Raw genomic sequence first — 23,753 nt, forward strand, 5'->3', positions numbered from 1 at the left:
AAAAGTACAGAAACACTGTCTTCATTTGATGGTGTGCATAAACATTACACTCCATATATAGCAAAAATATCTTTTATTTATAATTTACATTTCCACAAGTGAAAATTGTACATTTTTACATATACCATTTCATTCCATTAAATTTTCACGCATCTACAGAACTTTCACACAATGACACCTGAAACTGTGCAGGCAATAAGAAATTCAAATACAAAAATGTATTTATTAACCAGTAGTTGAGGCCCTGCCTCCGTTTTTATTTCATATAAAAAGTATTTGCCTTCCAGAGTTAACACACAGCATCTCTTCAGTAAAAAAATGTTCATACCTCAGTTTGAGCAGACTCATCGGGTTCTGTTTTTATATCTGTAGATGCAGGTGTGCTCTCTTCTGCACAGGCAGTAGGGGTGTCATCAGGTTCTTCTTTGACTTTAGGTGAGTCACAGGACTCCTGTGTTTCTTGTTTAACAATGTTCAACACTATATTTAGTGGATTTTCTGCCGGAGTCTTGCTGGGAGATGGTGTGCAATCAAATGATGATGTCTGCAAAGTGAAAGTCAATGCAGCTTTAACACACATTTAAATAACCATTTTTAGCTTCTTATCCCCTTTTTACTCTTTTTCAAAATGCAAACACACTGATGGTGAGGCACCCAAAATCCAAACTTCTACTTTATCAAGATCCTAAGAAAACAGGTATTTATTTTAATAGCATTACTTTTTCACAATTACTTTGAAAAGGTATCATCCAACCAGTGATGGAATGCTTAACACATTACCATAAACTATTCCCTGCTATTAACACACCCCAACACCCATCTACTCCATTTTTGCAAGTTCCTACGATTACGCATGTTACTCTACAGTAAGCTCATGACGTGTTTTTCAAACCACAGTTTTGGTTTGGTTGTGTACGGTGCACAAGCTGTCCCAGTACAGCATGTCAAGAAACTTAGAGCTAATTCTGTATTATAAACTTGCCATGCCCAAGGCCTTTGAATCTTAGGCAAGAGAAATGGGTAACACATTCTCAACACATCTGCTCCCTGCAATGTCAAGAGATCAAGCAAACAAACTGAAAGCAAAATGCTTAAAAAAAACATGAAGGAGAATTCACTTACATTTTGGTAATCTTCATAGCAAGATGGATGGTAAATCTGAAAAGAAATGTTATACATTTAAATATATAAATTATAGCAGGATCACTGGTTATGAACAGAACAGTGTCAATTAAACATCACACAATTTATCTAGAAAAACAACAGTATGAGCAGACCAACTGTAGTGTCAAATATAACTGGGAAAAGATTCTGTGTGTATTTAGGATTAGTTATCATGCAGAAGCCCAGTAAATGGTAGGCATTACTTGCATACAGAAATAACCAATACTTACACCCATATATAGAAACACTCCTTTCTAGCACTGCAGTATAAGGGAAGGCTAGTGAGCCTATGCTAATGATACCAGGACTTCATGCATTTCCAAAGATTAAGATATTTATGTGCTAGGAAGCCAGGAAAACTACCATGGGAATCCCTCAGGAGGAAAAGAGCACCTGGCCCTCACTTTTTTTTTTCCTGTAATCCTTCAGGTTTTTTACTGTTAAGTATCACATTTAAGTAAGATGAGGTCACCTTTTCATCTACTCTGATAGCATTCTTCAGGTGCCACTCTTCCTCTTCCTCGTCCCAATACTGTTCAAATTGCTCTTGACAAATTTCACAGCTCTGAAAAGTTATTGGAGTAACAGAGGTAAATGCTTATTGCAACAATTTACTCAACACATGAACTTCAAGAACCTATTGTCAAATAAGGTTCTTTTAAATTAAGATAAATACATTAAGACTACAACACGATCTTTCCTCTACACTTTAAAAATAGCTTTAGAAAACCTTAATCAAAATGAGTGTAGTCTGCAGACTAAGCAATGATTACCATCTAGCCTTGAAGACTGTTGTCACCTGAGAAAGGTAAGCTTTGCCCTTTTAGCTAGGAAGTCTCTGCAAAACACTTTGTAACAACCTAACACTGTTTTACTGTCATGTAAAACAGTACAAGGATTTTATTAATTTCATTTACAGCATTATCTTCACTCTTCCCCTTAATCTGGAGCCTCAAGTTAAAAAAGACAGAACTTCTGGATGAAGTATTAACGTTTTCAGTACTTCTGTGCAAAATAACCAACTCGGGACAAAGCACAAAAGGTACTTTTCAAAATGAAAACAAAGGCCTTCATGGCTTGGCAGCTAGTGTCTTAGGGGTTCAGCATGTAAAACTAAATTGTCATTCCAACATCATTTGTGTTTGATTACTACATCAATTCATCTACCAAAACACATCTACCAAACAGTAACTACTGGTTACTTTGAGGTATTTATACACCACTATGAAGTGGTGTATATACAGCCCACTGTATGAAAGAATGCTGTAAACTTCTTTCAAGTATTAGATGATTCTCAGTATCTAGGCTAATAAAAAGCAAGCTGAAACTTACTTCAACTGCTCCAGCTGGCCCAGCAGGGACACTCTGAAATTCCTTCTCTTTTGCAGCTTCTTGTGTCTTCAAAACAACCTCTTCGTGAGCTTTTTCAAAGAACTGGCTTTTTGCACGCTCCTCTAGATCAGCTATTTCTTCAAATTCAATCCAGTCCTAAAGAAAAAGTTTTCATTCACACAGACACTGACAAATAACTAGAAATGTTTAAAAAAATAAATCTCAGTGGAAAAAAAAATATATTCCCAAAGTACCATATTTAATAAATCTTACTTCATTAAAACTGAAATGCTCTTCACATGTAGCATTAGCACAGTGCATGCTTTCTCACAATGTTACACTTCAAAAAAGCTTATTCCAGAAAAACCACTATCCTTCAATTTCCATTCCATTCTCAGTGTGATGAAAACAGTAAAAATAGCTTCAAACTGTTTATTGTTTTTACAATTGCCATTACAATTGCCTTTTGTATTCTGACAGGCATTTCAGAACTACTTGAAATATCTATCTAAGACATCATTGTTTACCAAAGGCCAACTCCTGTGATGATGTAAATTTCAACTGCAATCCTAGAGCAGGTATGTAAGGAAACCACAGAACCTGGCCTGTAATTTATCAAGTCACATACTGCATTACTTACTGTTAAACTGTAGTACCATCTTCTGTGTGTAATTTTTCTGCTAACATCTTTTTCTGTCCTGTTCTGACGATAATGCCAGTCCAAATGATCTGCATAAACATCCGTCTGTGAAGTAGTGAATCTCATTCCACATGAGTAACACTGAATTCCAGTGTACAGTCGATTTATAACACTATCATAGCGCCTACAAAAAGGAAGGGGGGGGGAGGAAAGTCTTAAGATTTCTTTGAAAAGAAACAGTTAAGAATTTTCTCACTAAGATGTTTCATATGCCCACAAGATTAGAGGAAAAGCACAAATCTAACTGCAAGGTTAAAGCACACAATATAGCTTAATTCTTCCTGATTTTCAAAACATAATTAATTGAAACATTCAAATAACAAACAATGGGCTGCTATGAACTATTTATGAGAAACACACTAGGGTTGTCTTGTGCCTATGAGCTTCATCAGCTAATAGTGCATGAAATGGCAATGCCTGCCCTTGGCTCTGTTTTGGAAACTACCACAAAGGTGGTAAATTTAGTAGTAACAAAGGAAGAAACACTTACTTCCAATACATATCGCAACCTTACTGATTAACAACATCCAACTTGCATAGTTTTCCCAGCTTAATTTTCCCTCTTTTTCCTCTCTCAAATTCTCCAAGGCTAACATAAAAAACTGCAGTTCCCTTAGTCACAAAGTGACATATAACCTTGCAAAAGCTCTCAGCTGTCTTGGATTAACTACCTAGATACTACCAAAAGCTCTCAGCTGTCTTGGATTAACTATCTAGATACTACCATGTCATCATTCCTACTGCACTGTAAACTCAGTTCTATACGCACTAAGTTCTTCAGCTGTGAAGTTAGTGAGAGTTCTATACGCACTGTCTAAGTTCTTCAACTGTGAAGTTAGTGAGGTCTGGAACATTTTGATCTTCGTTCTGGTCATCATCTTCCTCTTCAGCAGCTGGCTGGGCTGATGTTTCATTCACTTCTAGAAAGGATAAAGATATTTATCAAAATTTCAGTACGTCAGAAAGAAATTACATGCTTCTGAAAGTTATTTTATTCAAATATTAATAAATACAATCTGACTATGCTAAAACACAAGTGTGCAATAGCTAAGTCAGTTATCTTCTAACATCACTATAAGAAAGCACACAAGATACTGTAGGTTACTCAGAATTTAAGTTTAGGAAAACGGTATGTCACCTCAGTCTTTGGCATTGAAATTCAGTCTTCACAGACAGAAATACTTCAGAAAGTAGTAAGAATCCAACTACAGTCAAGAACAAGTTACCGAGGCGCAACACTAAAGACAACACAGACTGCTCTGGATAGCTGAAGTGTACAAATTAAACAAGATACTAAGAATTCACTCCATCCTATGCACCAAATTCCTTAAATTCCTTCCCCCAAACAAAGTTCAGCTTCAAAAAACATGCAGAAGTTTACTGTATTTTTTATACTTAGATTTACACTTCAGCTGTGGATAAACTGAGCAGTTAGAACACAACGGATCTACATACGTGCTGAAGTGGAATCAGTTTTTGACAGTTTGAGGATCCCGGTTGACAGCAGTTTAGCAAACAATTCATTGACATCAAGCTGTCCAAGGTGGTTATCAGGATATGAATGTGGAAGGGCTCCTGGGGAATAACATCGACATTCAAGGAGACAGAAGGTTAGCATCAGAAATTTACTTTGCTTTTATCAGCACATTTCACAACATGCTTTTCCTTCTGCTTCCTGTTTCTTCAATTTTACTTCCAATTATTTACCAACTCTCTTTGCTTTATGTCTAGTCCCTGGCTGACTTCTTCCCTTGCAACAGCTTCTTTCACAATGTATTTCACATTCTCACAATTGCTACCTAAGCTGGTTGCCCATACACAGATTTCTACTGGATAGAGTTTATTGAAATGCAGTATTTTCCTTACTTTATGCTTAAATATTTCACCAAGACTATCCTACTTCATTACCTACTTTAACCATTTGTAACTTTTTAGAAGCTTTTCATTACTCATCACTCATATACTTAACTATGTTTACACACTCTGGCAAATGCAAGCCAGACCTACAGACTGGTGCCTTCCAGAAAAGCAGACTAAATTTTTACTTTTTTTTTTTTTTTTTTTTTTTTGTGCAACTACATACCAAACCCATGCAGTTAATGAAAGCCTTCACCGTTTGAGCGAAACCCCTAAAAAGATGAAGGTACTACAAAAACCACATCTATGGTCACCTCACTGAGGAAGCTTCCCTTAGGGTCACACAGACCAAGTACACAAGGACATTACAAAAGGGTAATTTGTGTGACCACTAACAAACAGAACCACCCAAAAGAAATAAAAGGAGGTTAATTATTTTGTTACATACCTGTAGGGTTCTGAACAAAACTTCCAGGATTTGGCAAATACTGTTGACCTTGTCCATAAGGCCCTGGTTGAGCAGACATGAGAGAAACCTGTGAAAGTAAACACTTAAGTATTTTTTGTATAAAATGCAATTATACATTTTTTTTTATTTCGTATTTAACTCCTTCCAGGAGTGATCCACATCATTTTGGTATTGAGAGGTTCACAAATTACTACATGGCCTTTCCCTCATTTTGATTTTCCACTAGAAACAATTCAGAACACATACTCATTTTGCCTAACATTTAAATTAAAATGTATCACCTTTTTTTCTACCTATCAAGCCTTCAAACCACATCTCCAAATTTAATACTTTGTTTTAAATTGCTCTTGTTCACCAAATCAGAGCTCATCAGAAAAAACCTGGAAAAAACAGTGTATGTCTATTAACAAATGCCACAATTAATTATTATCTTAAGAACTAAAATAGTATCCACTTACACGAAACGCATCTTGAAAGGAGGATTTTTGGGCAAACTAGCTACAGTAAAAAAATTTTTTATATCTGAAGCTTAACACAGTTGTAATAAAAGGGGGGGGGGGGCGGTGTCACTAGTTGGCTACTTTCTGGATTTACAACTTGTTTTGTCCCATTAGAGGTTAGCAGGACATATGACCTGCTTTGATACAATCAGTTAACTCTTCATGTTCAATTATTATCCCCCAAATGAAAAATGCTCTCTACAGTCTCTAATCTACTGAAAGAAACGACATAGTTTCCACTGATTTAGAGTATCATTTGCCCCTTTTTAAAGAGAGTATTTCCAACAGGCAACTCCAAAGGCAACTGAACTCATAAAGCACACTGGTGCCAAGAGAATTTTAAAAGACTGTAGCTCAACAAAGTCCGTATCTTTCTCAATTCCCCCAAGTAATGGGTATCTCTTTAAACATGGCTTCTCACCAGCTGCACTGCTGCAAAAAGACAACAGAATTATTTTGGTCCATTCTAATTCTACCCCTCTTTAAAAAATAAAACATGTATATCAATTTACATTATATGTCCCATGCTTTATAAAGAATTCTATAGAATTCACTTTTGTGCAAGTTTTACAAAACCACAAGCCTCCAATTACTTAAGTTTTGTTTTCAAGTTAAAAATACTCATTTCAGGGTCATATTCTAAGCTACAAAGTGATTGTGAAGATCCACTATTTCGTTTACTTTGTAAAAATAAGATTCTTTTAAAAATAGCAATGCATGTCCTTCTTAAATTATCTAGAAACTACTGAAGAGGATGACTTTAGCTTGAAACCAGCTCCCAGTCTGCCAGCTCTTCAGAAACATCTTCAATTTTCAGAGGACGAAAAACTGCTAATGCTCCACACAAAATTACTTCAGCAAGCAAACCATTTAATGCCATCAGTTCTTACCTGATTACTTCCCATTGGCATATTATTGAAGTTTCCATATTGAGGACCCTGAAGACCTTTTTCATCAAAGTAATGTCCAGCTGTTCTCAACGGGAAATTCTGTGCTCCTGGGCCAGCTGGCCCATTGAAGTTTGGTCCAGGCGAAGCATCAAAGAGATCAGGTCTCTGGAACTGCATCCCGTGAGATGGTCCATTGTAGCTCTGGCCAGGATGTTCAACAAATGGACCACCTTGTCCATACGGTGACACTTCTAGTCTTGAGGCAGGATGGTTAGCTACATTTTCGAAACGTGCACCTTGAAGGCCAAGGGGCAAGTCAAATCTAGAGGCTGGCTGGTGCGGTCCATCAAATCTTTGAGGTATGGCTGTATCAAATCGTGGTTGCACCTGTTGCCCAGGTGCCCTTTCAAATCTTGGGCCAGGCTGTCCATGAATCCCATCAAATCTTTGCAAGAGAGACAGCTGTCCAGGCTGACCATCAAATCCAGCTGCATGACAACCATCAAACCTTGGACCAGCCCGACCCAGAGGACCATCAAATCGAAGTCCACCAGCCCCCTGGTGTACTGGTCCATCAATCAGCCTTGGACCTACACCTGGCTGACCATGTGGTCCTTCCAATCTGAGCCCACCACCTGACGGTCCATGTGACCCCTCAAACCTGAGCCCGCCACCTGATGGTCCATGTGGCCCCATAGGCTGACCATGTGGCCCCTCAAATCTTAGGCCACCTCCAGGTTGACCATGTGGCCCCAATGGCTGCAAGTGTGGCCCATCAAACCTGAGGCCACCCCCTGGTTGACCATGAGGCCCCAAGGGCTGACCATGGGGTCCCTCAAACCTGAGACCACCCCCTGGCTGACCTCGAGGCCCCATAGGTTGACCATGAGGTCCCTCAAACCTGAGGCCACCTGAAGGCTGACCACGGGGACCCTCAAACCTCAGACCAACTCCAGGTCCTTCAAATCTAGGACCACCTACAGGCTGCCCTGCAGGCCCCTCAAACCGCAATGGCCCACCTATCTGCCCAAGAGGTCCCTCAAACCTCAGTGGGCCTCCTCCACCAACCTGTCCTGGTGGTCCTTCAAACCTTAGGGCTCCTGCCAGCTGCCCTGGCGGGCCATCAAATCTTAGGGCTCCAGCTCCCCCTGCTCCTGCCAGCGGTCCATCAAACTGAGATACACCTGTCCCCAGCAAAGACCCCTCAAATCTCATAGCAGCCTGTCCAGGTGGCCCATCAATTCTGGAACTTGAACCAGCAGCGGGACCATCAACAAAAGGACTTCCTTGTCCATCTACCCCAACCCTTGCAGCAGCCTGTCTAGGTGTCCCATCAAATAGAGGTCTGTCTTCCATTAGTGCACTTATCCTCTGCTTTGCTTCAATGCCTCCAAATCTTGATCCTGAACCTTCCGGAAATGGTGCTTTCTCCGGATCATCATACCTAGCTCTTTTGAAACGTTCACTGAATGGTGATCTTGCCTCTTCTCGAACACCTGGAAAAAAAAACACAGAACAAACCAGAAAAAACTCACTGAAATGTTTCCAATTATTTACCAGATGTAAAATAAAGCAGAAGGACATACCAGCTTGCCCAAGAAGCTGTCTGTCTTCACGATTATCAAATCTGCAGATTGCATCACCATCTATTTTCTGGAACTCTGTTGTGCTCTTCCCCTGTTGTCTGAGAGCATCTCTAAATTCATCTGATTCTCCCCAGCTGTCATAAGGATCAAAGTTCTTAGAACCTCTTGCTCCTTTAGTAGCATTCTGTTCCTCAAGTCTTCGTCGACTCTCAAGTGATGGGACGTTATCAGCAAAAGGTCTATTAGTGCCACTTACAGGAGAGTGTCTCCTTGATCTTTCTCCAAAAGGCTCTTTTCTGTCAAACTGTACTCCACGCTTGGCTTTTGCTTGCTCACATTCTATTCCAGGAAGCAGTGCATCAGGTATATGATAATCCAAAATATCATCCGGATCCAAGAGATCAAGCCTTGATAACGAATGCTGAACTTGTGTTCTTTTCAGTTTAGCCTTATGTTCATAATATGTTAGCTCTGCATCCGACAGAAGAGGTTTCTTTTTCAAACCACATTTTTCCTCTGCAGGGCTATCCCAGATGTTACATCTATGCTTTCCTTCCTGATACTGGAACAGCTGTCGGATCTGATGAGCTACCATGAGGAACTCATCTTGTGTTATTTCACCAGATGCTAAGCGTTCATTGGCCTGTAATATGAAGTTAAAGTTTAGACTTCCGAAAAGAAAAGCAAACTATACCCAGGACAATTCTATGAAGTGTATTCTATGAATAATATTAACATTTGTTTATATTACCTTCTTAAGTAATTCTCTCTTGCTTGCAGATGTCAACTCTTTGGGAATCTGTAAATTGGCATCCACACTTAACCGATGCTGCTGCTTTGGTGCTCGGGGTGATAAAATTCCTTTATCAGCAGGCCAGTTTTCCCGGTGTCTTTGGTGAGGGGATTTACCAAGTGCTTGGTGTTCTTCATTCTGCTGTGAGCTGAAAGCAATAAATTTAAACTACAATTACTTCTTTGTTTAGGACATAACTGTTACAACCCTGTTAAAACTGATCACGGCAAAACATCACCACCACCTTACAATCCAAGTATGCATCATTTCCATATTGCGTGAGAAGACATAAATTACTGATTTTAATGAACTGCACAGTGCCACAGAACTGCAAAGCCGACTATTCTCAAGTCAGCAGCAGAATTTCCACTGACTTCAAACAGGTGTTTAAAAAAAGATGGTAACTTACTTTTTATTTTCTTCCCAACCAGATTTCCACCTCTTGCCTGATTTGGATCCTTGCCAGTTTTCTGCATTCTCCTTTGGATCAGGAGCAGCTTTTGTAGAATGCTGGCTTGCTGTTTCTTGGGGCCTGTCTTCCTGGGCTTTTTTCACTCTCCTTGGATCTCGCACCTCTTGTTTAACATTTCTCTTATTAGAATTTCTTTCGTCTCTTGCCACTGGTGTGCCTTCTTCAACATGAGACTGCTTAGGGCCTATTGGACGTATCTTTCCAATTTTAGGAGTTGATGAAGTAGGAGATAAACTCCTAAGTCGTCTCTTGGGTGATCTCCTCTCTCGTCTTTTCGGAGAATGCGTAGATGGTGACCGTGCCTTAGGAGAGCGTGATCGTGACCGTTTTCTATTACTTGATCTCCCTTGTTTTCCACCCTGTTTTTCTGAGTCTTCTGTAGTCGTGTCTTGTTTCTGAACAGCACCATTAATTACTTTATTTCTGCTGCCTGCTGGCCTGTGTTCACACGTCTTATGTTCCTCTTTTTCTTTTTTCTCTGTATTTCTCCTTTTTTCTTTCACCTCTTCGTCTTTGCCCTCTGACTTATCTTGAAGATGTCTTTTCAGTCTTGGATCCCGTTTACTGATTTCAGATACTTTTGTGCTTTCACATTCCTGGGTTTTAGTATCTTTAGTATTGGGCAGCTTATTTTTCAAAGGGGATGGTGATTTAGGTTTTGCTTCTGACTGGTCAAGCTCTTTCTTCTGTGTTTTTTCACTTGCTTTCAATTTTTCTGGCTTTGTTGAGTTCTGTTTTTCAGCCTGTGTTGTTCTGTTTGCCTTGGTATCAGACTGACCAGTTGTGTTCAGTGGAAATTCTTTCCTGTGAGATTGATCTTTAGCATGAGAAGAATGTTGAGCCATCCTGTTAAGTCGAGGATCCCTATTTACTATTTTCATGTCATGAAGTGGAGGACTTGGGGATGGTTTGTTTTTTTCGGATTGCACAGCAGTCTGATGAGGTGATTTAACTGTCATATGAGGTGTGGGAGACATGTGTTGCTTGGAAGGTGCTGGAACTGAAGCTATAGTAGATGATCCTTGCTGAACACTAAGAGATACAGCCTGAAATAGAAAACAGCATTAATCTGCATGACAAATTGACTCCTACCCTGGAATGCTCATACTCTGTCTTGAAACGAAAACTATATATAGAAATTTCTTGAATGTTAGGTGATTCAGCCATTTAATAAAAAATGACCCATTAATTGCCAATTACAAGCATTAAAATATTGCACTATTCAATAATCTATATATCTATATATCTACATATCTATATATCTATAATCAAATTCAAATATAATGCAGAATCAGTACTACAAAGTCAATACTGCAGAATATGTAACTAAGGCACATGTTCTCATTACAGTGTTAGTTTTCCTATATTTCACACGCTCAAGGCAACTAAGCTGCCAAGTTATCTGATACAATTTTCGTATTTCTAAACTTCAAAGAAGCTTTATTTTGGTATGGTCAATTACCAATGCAGCAAGATATTATAAAACAATACAGCTTAACCACCATCTTCAGACAGTAGCATCTAACCAATCTGACCTGAGGAAACTGACTTTGTTTCCAACAATCAGGCTTCCTCGCTCTGTGACAGCAATTGTATTTGAAAAAGCCTGGCTTGCTGTGACCCATAAGAGGAAAATGAGGACCGTAAGTAGGCATCATTTTGGAGGTAAGAACAAAAACCCAAGAACTTCATTTTTTTTTCTTTTTACGTTGACATAAGAGTGCAATTCTTAAGGTTTTTAAATAACAAATACTGTTCAGGAACCCCACATCATCTTGCACTGCTCTAGTCCTAAAATAGCTACACTTGTCTAACGAGAGGAAAAAAATCATGTACTGCATTTACCAGTATAGGTAAGTACTACCCAAAAGAAAGTCAGACCCAACTATAAGGTTTGATCAACTATCCTACTCACCAACTGTGCTTTAGTCTGTTCCAGCTCCAGCTCTAATTTTTTTTGCTGAAGTTCTAACAACTGCTTTTGCTTTGCAAGCAATTGCTGCCTTATCAATTGCTCCTGTGTCAAATTCTTTTGTATTTCAGGAACAGCTGGAGGAGTAGAGGCACCAGAAGTGACAGCAGAGGTAGGTGCAGAAGATTCCTCTGGCTAAAAACAGAATTAAAAAAATTTAAGTTTAAAATAGTGATGGAATCAACTAACTCCATCTCCTTTAACTGTCATCATGATCAGTACTGGGACTTAGTTGTGTAGTAGTTAGAAATTGCATTTTTAAAATGCAAAATGTAACTAAAACAATTTAAAACTCTTGTCTCACTAGAATTTGCCTGCTGTGACAGGTGTACATCATTTAATATAAATCCATGAATGTTCCAAAATACAGAATACAGTTTTGAAATATAAAAAACCAAACCCATCAAGTATTCTGAATTCAGAAATTCCTCTTATCTGACTACAAAGCCCAGATACTTCACTCTTAATATACTACATTGTCAAAAAGCAGCAAACAAACAATGAAAACTACACATATTACCATCTGTTCTTACAGTAGGCATAAAAACTTACCGATTTATTTAAAAACTTAGGATTCACATGGATGCTAGAAGTATTCACATTTGGGGGCAGAGGTTTAATTGGCCAAGCAGGATCTAATGAGTTGACTCTGACATCAAGTGCATATAGTTTCTTCAAAGGAAAAATATCATCCCATGTGGAGCGTAATTTAAATAAACTTTTCCTAGTATTTTCATCCACCTAAAACAATAAAACAATTCTATGGCTTGTTAAGTTAATATAAAACAATTTCTTAATCTTTTCTGTAGAACTTAATATTTCATTTCTTTCCTATTTCTATCAGCAGTTTGCCATCCTTTCCTATCAGCAGTTTGCCATTTTAACACATTGAACTTGCTACACAGTGCAGATCATACATCTATACCAACAGAACCAGTAACAGAACCTCAAAGGTGGAACTGTTGTTTCAAGGCCATTTGAAGGTTTTGTTGTGTTATTACCATTCTCTGACAATTTTCTTGCAAATTTTCCATTACCAAAATTCTCATTTTACTTGCCCAATTTCTGTGGAAAAAAATACAGTAACAGAAATACTGAAAGGCAACAGCCTCTGAGACAATACATTATTCCAGTGTTTGTGCTGAATGGAATATAACAATGACAAGTCAGAAAACAAACTTTGTGAACAGAAAAGGTGTTTTGCTCAGCTGTTTAGTCAATGAAGGAATTTTTTCCAACAAATGTAATAAAAGGGGTTAGCTACAATGAAGTTAACCATATTTCAGTTCAGCTGCAAAATTAGACCTATCTGTGAGCCACAGATCAAGTGTACTCGTAGGACCAGTGCCCATTTTATCCTTCAGAAACAATTAGTTTGGATTATCTCATGACAGGTGTTAGGAATTTATAGTGAAGTAAAATTTAATTCACCATAACTTGAGTAGTTCAATTTATAAATGAAAAACATCTGAGGACAAAATATATGCAGCTGTCCTACTGTCAATATCCTAATGTCAATATCCCAATTAAATAATTGACTAAATAGATGGGGTTTGCTGCAGTTTTATTTTTAAGACATTACAGCAAGACAGAACAGTCTCAAAAATTTGGAGGTTCTTTCAGGGAAAAGCAGGAACTTCAACAAATTAGTTCATACTTAGCTACTGGAGGGGGTGGGGGTATGGGGGGTGTGCCTCTATACAATTCTGTACTTTTACTGAGGGTATGAAGTTCACTGCAAAACGTGCAGAAATGACTGAGCAAGTGCTCCTGACTTCATGACGTTTCTAAAGATGCCTTAGTGAACATTTACTGATAAAAAAAAAATTTGTAACAACGTCAGTGCTGGAATTCTACTGTCATCTTTTAACATGACCAATTAATCTAAGTGACTGCCACTTTACACAATTAATACATATTAATTAAATAGTTCTAATTAGCTTAGTAGACAGCTAACCTATAAAACTGAAAATTAGTTGTTATCTAGAGCTTCAGCCTGCAACATTAAATGTAATTCAGTAAAAGAACATCTACAATTTAACACTGAAGAAAAAAACTAAGTGCCTGCTTCCCTATCTATCTACTCTACACACAGCAGTTTTTAAGTTTTCTATGGTCATTATTACAATCTATTCCTGATTTCACCATGCGTTTTACATCTGAAAACCATATATAAAGCACACTGGGATCTCAGATCCTCACTGATATGTAATGATAAATATGCAAAAGCTACATTCGTCTCGTTCATACAAGATGCCACTTCCTTATAGCATACAGAAAACCACAGAAGTTAACCCTTCACTCCTGATCCAACTTAAACCCATTCAAGTCCAGCCATTCAAAACCTGGACTTCAATCTGACTTTCTTACTGAGGAATACACGCAATGACTTCACTGGGTTTAAAGCACAAAAATTAGAAGATACGGCAGCAGTTTTCAATGTTGAATGAAATTAAAACACATACTTGTAATGTAATACAGCGATACATTCTAAGGCCCTTCCCCCGCCTAGCTGTCCTCACCCCCACCCCCCCAAACCACAGACCACCAGGAGAGAATCAGGTGTCAGTGCTATTCGCTCTTGACAGTTTAAGCACTCATTTTGCACATCACAAATAAGGTAAATCAGACAATCTTAACTACAGGAGAGAACAGCTCTGGGAAATCCACAAGAAACTGATTCTCTGTCTATTTTTGGCATGAAGACTATTTACTATCTTAAAAATAAACCAGTAATTCATAATTAATTGGTCTATACATTACAAAAAGTCCATCCAGGTAAGCAATCATTAGCCAAAATACTGTTAGTAAAATCTTGCCTGGATAGGAACATTACAGAACTTTATGAACCACATTAACTAAAGACTTCGCATCTTTCAAGCTAACATGAAACTGACATGCTTGATAGCAGCAGAAATAGTCTTCCACAGTATAGGTACAGTACTGAGATTTATAAGAAATAATCAATTTGTATAGTTTACCACCCAAGAAAACCCAAACCTGAAACATATTTGTTTTACCAGGAACAAATTTTGCTTAGAATACAGAACTTTTCTGAAAGTGTATATACCTTTTCAAATACACAAATAAATGTTGCAACTAGGTTTTTAGTAAATGCAGTAAGATATTCTCTTCCCACATTCTTGACAATGGAATCCATAAGGTACATAACGGGTAGCTTCTCTGATGCAGGAGCCTGGAGTAATAAGAAGAAACTGAAAAGTTTAGTACCACAAAAACACATTTTAAGCTTTTTAAATAAAGGGATTACCAATCCCAGAAATACAGACCTCTCTTTTTGGTTGCCACTATAAACACCAAGGGATTTGGCTTGGGATTTTTTTGTTTATACAAAAACTTAATCTGGAAAATCGATACTCCGTTCAAAGTATAATGCAGTGGGTCTATCACACAAAAAAAGATCACCTTAGGTTATTTTGTTTGTGTATCAAGCTTTGGAAAAAGGCAAAAAATAAAAAAAGAAAAAAAGAAAAAAGAAGCCCACAAGACAGGATTGCTGCTAGTGTACTGAGTGTAACCTTTCAAAACCCACTTGAGAAAGTAACTTTTAAGTTAGCAGGAAACCATCGTTAGCACTTCAAGGAACTTCTAAAAAAAATAGTTTATAACTCAAGCCTCCTGAATGCTTGTTTTTCTCGATTTCACAGAAAACAAATCAGACTTCTGGCAAACAGCCCAAACTAGTGAACTTCTGTAGCTGTAGATTATACGTCGAGTATCAGAGTCTTTTCATAAACTACACACAGAATACGTCGCAACTATGTCACTGTAATCCAATCCAAACAGATGTAGCAAGAAGTCCCATCCTCTCTTGGCACTTGCAGATAGCAACAGTTCAGATCTCCAGAGTGCACACAAAAACGTCGTCAGAACAAAGTTCAAAATCCAGAAAACTCAAACCATCTAGTTGACCAGGTAAAAGCACAGACAAGCTCAGGAACTGCAACCACCGTTTTCACAGAAGGGAGTCTTCAAACTCTGGACACATCTTTGCTACAAGTAGACGACTTGGGTTTTGTTGATTTTTGTGGTTGTTTTTTTAAGTCCATTTTCAAAACTTGTAGCAAGTTTGTGTAATGCAAGTGTGGTGACACTCTAATGTACACAAAACACTACTGGCCCAGATCAAGGTGATTTTAATGCCCACCATTGGCTTTCACAAAGCAGAAGGCACAGCAAAGTTCCAGAAAACATCAGCAAGTACACAAACTTGTTGAGGAGGTCAACACGAAATGACACCACCACAAGCTGTGTGTTGACCATGATCCCCTTAGAAGCGCATCCACTTGTAATACTTTAAGTCCCATTCGCCATCCGGTAAGCTCAGGATAAAACCAGAATAACTTCACTCACTGCTCATTTTTAAACAGGATAGGCTAGTAGGTTAATTAACGCCTTACTTCGCAGCCCCATCGTCCAGACAAGTGTGTGGAAGTGCACTTGCTTTACAATTTTAGATTTAATTCTTTCCCTTTTAAGGTGGTTCACAAAAGGGCACTGAGTCAACAATACTTTTATATGGGTAAATCACAATGTTTCCTCACAATTTGAATGTGTATTAATTTACCATGACCTGAAACAATTCTGAAGAGGGCAGAATTCCTTGTTAGTTGGGGCGGGGGAGGGGGTGGTGGCGTGTCACTGCCTTTAAACATATTGAAAAAACAGGCAGGTGGTGTATTTTGTACATAAAAAGACAGGAAAACACAGTAAAGTTAGCTAAAACTACTCGCAGCACATTACAAGCCTATCTTACACCATGACGTTAAACTCAGCTGTAAACAACCTAATATGCAACAGTGTTAGAGTAAAGGCACCTCTCTAGTCTCAGAAATCAAAGACTATGGGGTCAACAGCTACCTGATAATAAAGTGACTGTGGAATACTGGTTTCTTCTTTAAAGCAGTCTGCACAATGGCACATTAAAAACACCACTCTAAGGGCTGATAAAAAATGACAGTGCACCATTTCTGACTTTTTAAGTCAGCTGTTAGGGAAACAAAGTCTCAGAAGTACCTATGCCCAAGAACTACTGCCATCGCATGTTACCTTCTTCCATTTCACCAGTGGATGGAATTACCTCACTACACTCAGCTAAGCTTCAAGTTTGCAATGCTGGGGAATCATTTAGTAGCAAAAGCACTGTAACAGGTTAACTGTCTGATGCATAATGAAAGTGACAGTTAGAAGTAATCATACACAGAAGCACTGCCATCTAGGAAGGGAGCCTACTTCAAACTACGGCACAGAATTAGAAGCTTAGCAGTGTACTCTGCTTCAAATACAGAATACTCAGGTGTCATATTTTAAAGAACCACGACTTAAAATGCAGTTGGAACATTTAAGTCTTCTCTTCTGGAAATGTTTATTATGTCAAGGTTTCTAGCACATATACCAATAACCACAAAAGGGAATCTCAAACTTGAATGTATTTTGTTTTCCGGCGATCTACAGTATCCCCTAGCAAGAAGGATGCCCACGACAGAAACCAAAAGGCAGGGAGGCGCCGCATAATCACCAGAACACTAACTCTGAGCTCATCAGCATAAAATTAAAGACTTCATTACAGAAATCCCACTGTTCCTTCAAATAACGTAGGAAAGCTATTGTTGGAAATGTGTGGCTCTTTTATTGGTTTCCTAAAATATTTCATGTTTAAAACCATATCTGGCAATCGAACCCCAAGTCAAACTTGTGCAAAAATTTGTTTTTTTTAAAAAAAAACCCACCAAAACCAACCTTGTATACAAAATGGGTCTTGGAAACAAATTCTGCACTATACAATGGTAAATAAAAAGACAAATACATATTTCACACGTTTTATTTACAAGTTTTATAATACCAGTCACACATTTCAGAACCATTTATTAAACGTAAAGCAGACCACTCAAGTTTTACACTAAACAAACTGTCTCCAGGCAACACTTTTTAAAAGTGGCTTAGTAAAGGAGATCACTTTCCAAGAAACTACTAAAAACTTGCCTTGAATAAACCACAGTCACAAACAGTAACTAGGCAAAACTAACCATTGATACAGGATTTAAGACAGCTTTAAAAAAAAAAAAAAAAACACACTTCAGGGCAGGCTCTAAATCACCCAGAAATGAAAAAAAAAAATAATTGACAGCATTGATATTTATCACAAATCATTATATACACATCCACTGCCCTTTAGGAGATATAATGGTGAGATCTATTAAGATTACGAGGTCGCCTCCCCAAGGAATGGCAAAACTCAGCCACTGGCAGCTTTTAAAACTAGACTCCAAGAGGTCTGTGGAACACTAAAAAGCCATCCTGCATTGATAGAAAGATAGATTAAATAAGTGATCCTTCCCTCCCCATCATTAGACAGTACAATTCTCACCATTATAAACCACGACTTAAAGCCAAAGGAAAAAAGCCTTTCAACTCCTGAGATCAGAGGGAGCAGGGAAACAACGGGGGAGGGGTGACTGGCACGAATAGGGGGGGACTGAAAGAAGAACCCTTTTCTTACAAAATGCTCTTGTTAAAAAGGTGCTGTAACCCCCTCATCCATGTGCTGTGGCTGACTGATGTCAGCAACTGCCTGGGTTGGGCTCAGAGGGAGCCTCCTCTTTCCCTTCTTTTTATATCATGTGCCTCAGACGCCATGTTAGGATCCTACAGGCTGCTGCAGTTTCTACAGTCAGGAAGAATTTCTTCTTCCCCATTCTCAACCAATAAACTTACCTAGCCAAAATAAATTAAACACACACACAACACTAGCGTTACTCAGGGCACAAATCACCTGAAATCCAAACGTATTAGCCCAAGCCCACAGAATTTTCTCTAATCAGGCAGAGCAAAACAACCCCCCCCACCACCACACACACTTCTCTATCCGAAACAGATGATCACTTTTCACCCACAAACTTTTCTGGAAGATAAGGGTGCCCACCCCCCAAAATGAGTATCTCACAGGGACCGCACTGGGAAGGTAGCCTTATCTTAACTGATACTTAGAAGTCATTAGATTTAGCCCTTCAGAAATGGACAATTTGCGTGCTATAAACTTAACCTTATTTTCATTCCTTTAAGCTACCCCCCGCCCCCCCTCTCCCCCGAAAACACCCAGATTCACAAAATCTCCCAGTCGGGCTCTCTCTAACGATCGCAATATTCACCTACTGTCGAAATCGCTAAATGCAAGGATTTAGACACCAGATTCGAGACACCGAATACTGGCTCCATGTAGGGGAAAACCCAGCCACAAGGGCGAGGTGCTGCTGCCCAGTCACTGCCAGGCCGCCATGTTGTGTCTGATATTTACACGGGGCTTAAACCGGGACCCACGCTGCCCTCCCAGAGCTGTGGTGGGGCGAGCCCCAAACCCTCCCCCCCCTACTACCAACAGGGTGGTGCGGGGGCTGTTCCCCTCCCTCGAGTCCCCTGCTCCCTATGGGGTGGAGGGTAGAAGAAGCAGCAGCAGCCTTAGCGATGAAAGGAGGAGCCCCCGACGTGCCGCCCCGTGCTCCCTGATCCCACCTCACACACGCTTTCCTCCGCCTGTTTCCCCCCCCGGCGACCCCAGCCTGCTGGCCCTCTCCCCACTGCCCCCGCCGGGGCGCTCCCCACCCTACCCCGACCCCCCGGCACCCTCAAACTCCGTTCAAATCCTGCTCCCTAGCTCTGCTCGCCCCACATCGGTAAACCCCCTCCTCCACTACCTCCACGTCCCCTGAACCTCCCTGACTCGCCGCCCCCTCCCCCCCCGCCTCCGGGGCCCAGCTATACCCCTCCCGCCGCTGGCCTCCTCACTCCATCCGGCCCACTGCTTCCCTCCGAGTCTCTCCCTCTCTCTCGCCCCACTCCCCGTCTCTAAAGCCCTCTCACCCCGGCCCTGCTTCGCTGCCTCTGCCCGCCCCGTCCCTCCACCCTCCTCCTGCCACCCCGCCGCTGCCCGCCTCCTCCCGCGCTGCTCAGCAGGCCGTCTCCCCCACGCCCTTCCTCCTGAACCCCCGAGGCCGCCCTAGCCCGCTGCCCCGGCCGGTCCCCCCAGCAGTATAGGTAGGAGTAGTAGTCGGTGGAATATAAAAACCTTGGCGATTTGCGCCTCGATCAGGGAGACGATGTCCTTGGCGAAGGGCACGTTCTCCTCAGCCAGGATGGTCAGCATATTGATGTGCGGCTTGCTGTTGAACGTCAGGTCCTCCAGCGACGACTGGTAATCGCGGCACGCGTCCTCCCGGGCCTCGCTGCTACCAGCGCTGCTCTCCGGGGCCGACATGCTTCTCCGACCGGGGCCCGCACCAGGACCCGACCCACCGACCGAGAGCCCCCTCCCCGCGATCCCCTTGCCGCCGCCGCCGCCGAGCGATGCCGCCCCCCCCGCCGCTGCCGCTGGGCTCCTCTACCGCATCCTCCGGGCTGCGGCTCCCGCTAGTTGTGGTGCTGCCGTCTGTGCTGCTGCTCCTTCGGCCGCCGCCGACTCAGTCTCAGCGCTCACAAAATGGCGGCGGCAGCTACGGTTCGCAAACCTCTTCCTCCAACCGTTGCGTCATGTGAAATTGTTCTCAGGAAAGGGGCCGGTAGCTTGGAAAGCCCCTTTTGTTCCCTTACCGCGCCCCGATTGGCTGGCGCCCCGTCTGCTCAGCCCGCGATTGGCTTGCCCGTCAATACAGCGGCCTCCGATTGTCTGAGCCCACCCCCCGTCTCCTCTGATTGGCTTTCGTCCCAAAGCCCCGTTGTCGCCCCGGCGTCCCGACTTGCAATTGGTCCCCTACCCCCCCCCGCTCCTGACCTGCTCTGCCTCTTCCTCCCGCCTTCTCTGTTGCCCCGAGCTTTGATTGGTGCCCCTGCGCAGTCCCGCCTTTCCGCCACGCCCTCAATTCCGCCCCCCGCCCACCATTGGCTCAGCCGTTGGCATGGCAACGCCGTAGCCCACCGCCCCCGGGCGGGCCTGAGGCCTGGGCCTGGGAGCCGGCGGTGGGCGCTGCCGGGCGACTGCGGCCTCACGGCCCGGCAGGCCCCCTCCTCGCGAACGGCCCCTCGGCACCGGGAGAGCGGGAGCAGTCTATTGGCAGGCCTGTACCGGAGAAATCACTCTCTCCGACGGAAGCAAGTCGTCCGAGTACAGGCAACAGCGCTCGTGTAGGCCCGTCAGCGAAACGCGGCCTTGTCCTCTAACGGCCGTTGTGCCACAGGAGCTGGGAGGGCCGGTGTGACCCCGGGGTGCCGGCACACTGCTTGGTGCCAGGCGGGCCAAGGCACTGGATTTTTACTGCCTCATTGGTCTTCATTTGCCTCAGTAAGTGACCCTGTCCTCCCTGCTTCTCTGATGCTCCTCTGCCTTGCACCTTTTAGCTGGTCACCCCTCACACCAGTGTTTTGAAGTGTAAACAGAGCCAGGAGCAGCGCTTCTCCTTTTCACTACACTAGTAGGCGAGAGCCAGTATGGTCAAAAGTAATAAAACCTGCTAGCCTTTGGTCATGAGATTTGCCCAGAGGTACCTCTTGGAAGTTAGCTTGCTTACAAAGCATTTTAAGGTATAGCCATTCCTTCCCCCCACTGCATATTACTCATTAACTGTGGAGAACTGTCGGACTTGAAAGTAGGCCATGGGGGAATGCTTCATTAAAATACACTTTGAAAAACACATTCTGTGAGATCGTTTTTAAAATGCAAATTGTGTGTGTATATATGTATTAAAAAATTATATATATGTTTATATTCTTTTATATATATTCTACAGATATAGCAGAAAGATAGCGAAAATGGAGACCTGGCAAGTTCCTGGTAAAAACTGCTGTTGGTCGTTTTATCTGGATAAAAATATATATTAGTTTCTATGTTCATATTTGTATGCCCTTTCTGAAAAATGTTACCTTCAAAACAAGGAAGAAGGAACACAAAACACAACAGCATCTTTTATTTGCCTGTTGAATTGTATGTTTGTATTTGTTCCTGTAAGCCTTGCAATGCCGTACTTCATATGCGCTTCGCCTTTACAGTGTGTCACCAGAAGATAAGAAAACGAAACTAAAGTTTCTGTCTTCGGCCGACCAGCGCTGGGACTGCAAGACTTTTTCTCAGCATAAATATTAGCCAGCTATTTGAAGACATGCTGTCCATGAAGAATATTAATTATGTACTAGGAATCAAGCCATAATGTAAACCCAATTTATTTGGCAAAAACACCACATATTGTTCTGCTCCTAGGGGAAAAGTGTGGGGGTGGGGAAACCTAGCTCCTCCTCAGACGACTGTATTTGTAAGTTAGACTCCTCGCTCACACTAATTACAGAAGCAAACCAAATAATACGGGAAAACTGCCTTGATGAGGATGCCGTGTGGTCCAAGACCACCCTCAAAACCAGATTTGCTGTTTACTAATCAGTGAATGACCGAGCCTGATGTGAGACAAAGCAGTTTGCTACCCTCCAGAACACACCTGGCTCCCTGAGACTGAGTACTCCTTACGTACCTGAGCAGATCCAGTATTTTAGTATGTTTTTAGTTTGTCTTTACTAGTAGTCTTCATATGAAGCCAGTAGTACCTCAGCAAGGTCTACAGGCTGACAGTGAGGAGTTGCCCATGAGACCTCCATGCTGATGGGTTTTGGGGACATTCTGAGCTCTAAACAATTCTTGAAACAGCTCAAGACTGGCATAGAAATGCCCATTGAGTCTGTCCTTGGAGTCTCTATGAAAAGTTCTTTATTACAGGAACTGTGTTGTACCAGCACTATGTGCAGAGTGTGGGTTTATCTATGCCTGCGAAGGCACACTTCATCCATGTGTTCTTGAAACGACCTCCTATCAAAGGCACAGCTTCACTGAAATCATTAGTTAGAAATGCCTCTGGTACAGCTATGCCCCACTGCTTCTTATCCCAGTTGACACAGCTGTCAGTTACAGGTTTTGGGTTTTTTTATAGATGTAGCTTGGGGTTTTGCTGGTATAAAATCCACTAAAAAGCCTCTAGACTAGACCTACATGTAGCACACTTGACTTGAGAATCACCAAGAACTTATAATTAAAGAAGTTTTGCTGGATAGTTGTAAAATTATAGTACTACATGAGAAAATGTATTAAGGTAAGAGTTTTACAATGTAAAATTAATTCCAAAACATCTGCAGTTGTACTTGAAAATACTCATACTTGTGTTTATGCTTGAGCTTAATTTTCTTGGAAGTTTAATAAAATGCCCTTAAACTGTTTTATAGCTAGCCAAGGATAGAAAAAAAGGATCTGTCGGCACACAGAAATGTTCTTGCTGCTTTTCATTCTGGAAAAATAAAAAAAAAAAAAAAGGAATTGAAAATGCATCCTTTTTGACACGTTTGGAGAAGAAAAGCATAGACACTAAAGAAACAAACACAGTGCAGATTTTTAAATATTGGCTTAATGAGATGTAAATTACCCCTCTGTATATAAGCTGAAGTCCTTTGTTCTCCAGCCGAGATTCACTTAAGGAAGCAGACAGTGTTTCTCTGTGGACCTCCCAAAGGGCAAAAATCTTTATACTCTCACCAAGCCTCCAAAGCAGCTCTGCTGTCATCAGCCTTGCACTCTTCAGTAGCTGATTTGTAGAACAGCCTCCACTAGAAAGTTTGCCAATGTAGCTACAGTAGGAGAGCTAGTAAACCCTCCTAGAGACAGGATCCAATTTAAATTGCTTTAATAACCATGTATTGCTTATATCAGAACTGCAAAGGAAGTTTCGCCGTTGAAGCTACACCTGCAGGTTTCCACCAGCAAAGCTGTATTGATTAGTGAATGCTGTAGTCCTGGTATTGCTAAATCAACAAAACTTTCAAGCATCACCCAGGTCTCTGTCATCTGCCAGTCAGGTTACTCGTTGTCTAGGTTACACAGGTCTCATGCAGCTTCCCTCACTTTTATTCACATTTAGAGTTGTACCTTGGTGACCTCTGACCAAATAACCATAAGCCTTTTATAACTGGATTATCTTCTGTTCAGAGCTAAGCACCTAGGTTACTCTAAATGCTGAGAGCCTAGTTTTGTTTGTA

General features: G+C 41.2%; 1 protein-coding gene and 1 long non-coding RNA gene across 3 annotated transcripts; one reads left to right on the forward strand and one right to left on the reverse strand.

Moving 5' to 3' along the window:
- Positions 1 to 56: 56 nt before the first annotated feature.
- Positions 57 to 20,412, reverse strand: PCF11 (PCF11 cleavage and polyadenylation factor subunit). 2 transcript variants are annotated; one of them, XM_014276348.3, is made up of 16 exons: positions 19,819 to 20,412; positions 14,806 to 14,931; positions 12,288 to 12,476; positions 11,679 to 11,870; positions 9,701 to 10,809; positions 9,250 to 9,439; positions 8,499 to 9,141; positions 6,913 to 8,408; positions 5,502 to 5,589; positions 4,652 to 4,771; positions 4,008 to 4,113; positions 3,137 to 3,320; positions 2,497 to 2,652; positions 1,637 to 1,729; positions 1,123 to 1,158; positions 57 to 544 (listed from the first exon to the last, which is right to left on the reverse strand). In XM_014276348.3, the coding sequence occupies exons 1-16, from the start codon at positions 20,005 to 20,007 to the stop codon at positions 323 to 325; spliced, it is 5,139 nt and encodes a 1,712-aa protein (XP_014131823.2). In that variant the 5' UTR covers positions 20,008 to 20,412; the 3' UTR covers positions 57 to 322. The 2 variants fall into 2 exon arrangements, with proteins under 2 accessions (XP_014131823.2, XP_014131822.2); XM_014276347.3 differs by having other exon boundaries at positions 4,008 to 4,116.
- A 195-nt stretch (positions 20,413 to 20,607) lies between these two features.
- On the forward strand, positions 20,608 to 22,940 carry LOC114014600 (uncharacterized). Its single transcript, XR_003558160.2, has 2 exons — positions 20,608 to 21,027; positions 21,732 to 22,940. It is a non-coding gene; the product is annotated as an uncharacterized LOC114014600 (long non-coding RNA).
- The last annotated feature ends 813 nt before the right edge of the window (positions 22,941 to 23,753 follow it).

Source organism: Falco cherrug, chromosome 2 (assembly GCF_023634085.1).
Source record: "Falco cherrug isolate bFalChe1 chromosome 2, bFalChe1.pri, whole genome shotgun sequence".
NCBI lineage: Eukaryota > Metazoa > Chordata > Aves > Falconiformes > Falconidae > Falco > Falco cherrug.

Excerpts from the sequence above, each read along its gene's own strand:
- PCF11 (XM_014276347.3), bottom strand. The coding sequence starts at position 20,007 with ATGTCGGCCCCGGAGAGCAGCGCTGGTAGCAGCGAGGCCCGGGAGGAC. Across the intron at positions 10,810-11,678 it reads AACAGACTAAAGCACAGTTG|GCTGTATCTCTTAGTGTTCA; the intron begins GTGAGTAGGATA and ends TTTCTATTTCAG. Across the intron at positions 2,653-3,136 it reads GATGGTACTACAGTTTAACA|GACTGGATTGAATTTGAAGA; the intron begins GTAAGTAATGCA and ends CTTTTTCTTTAG.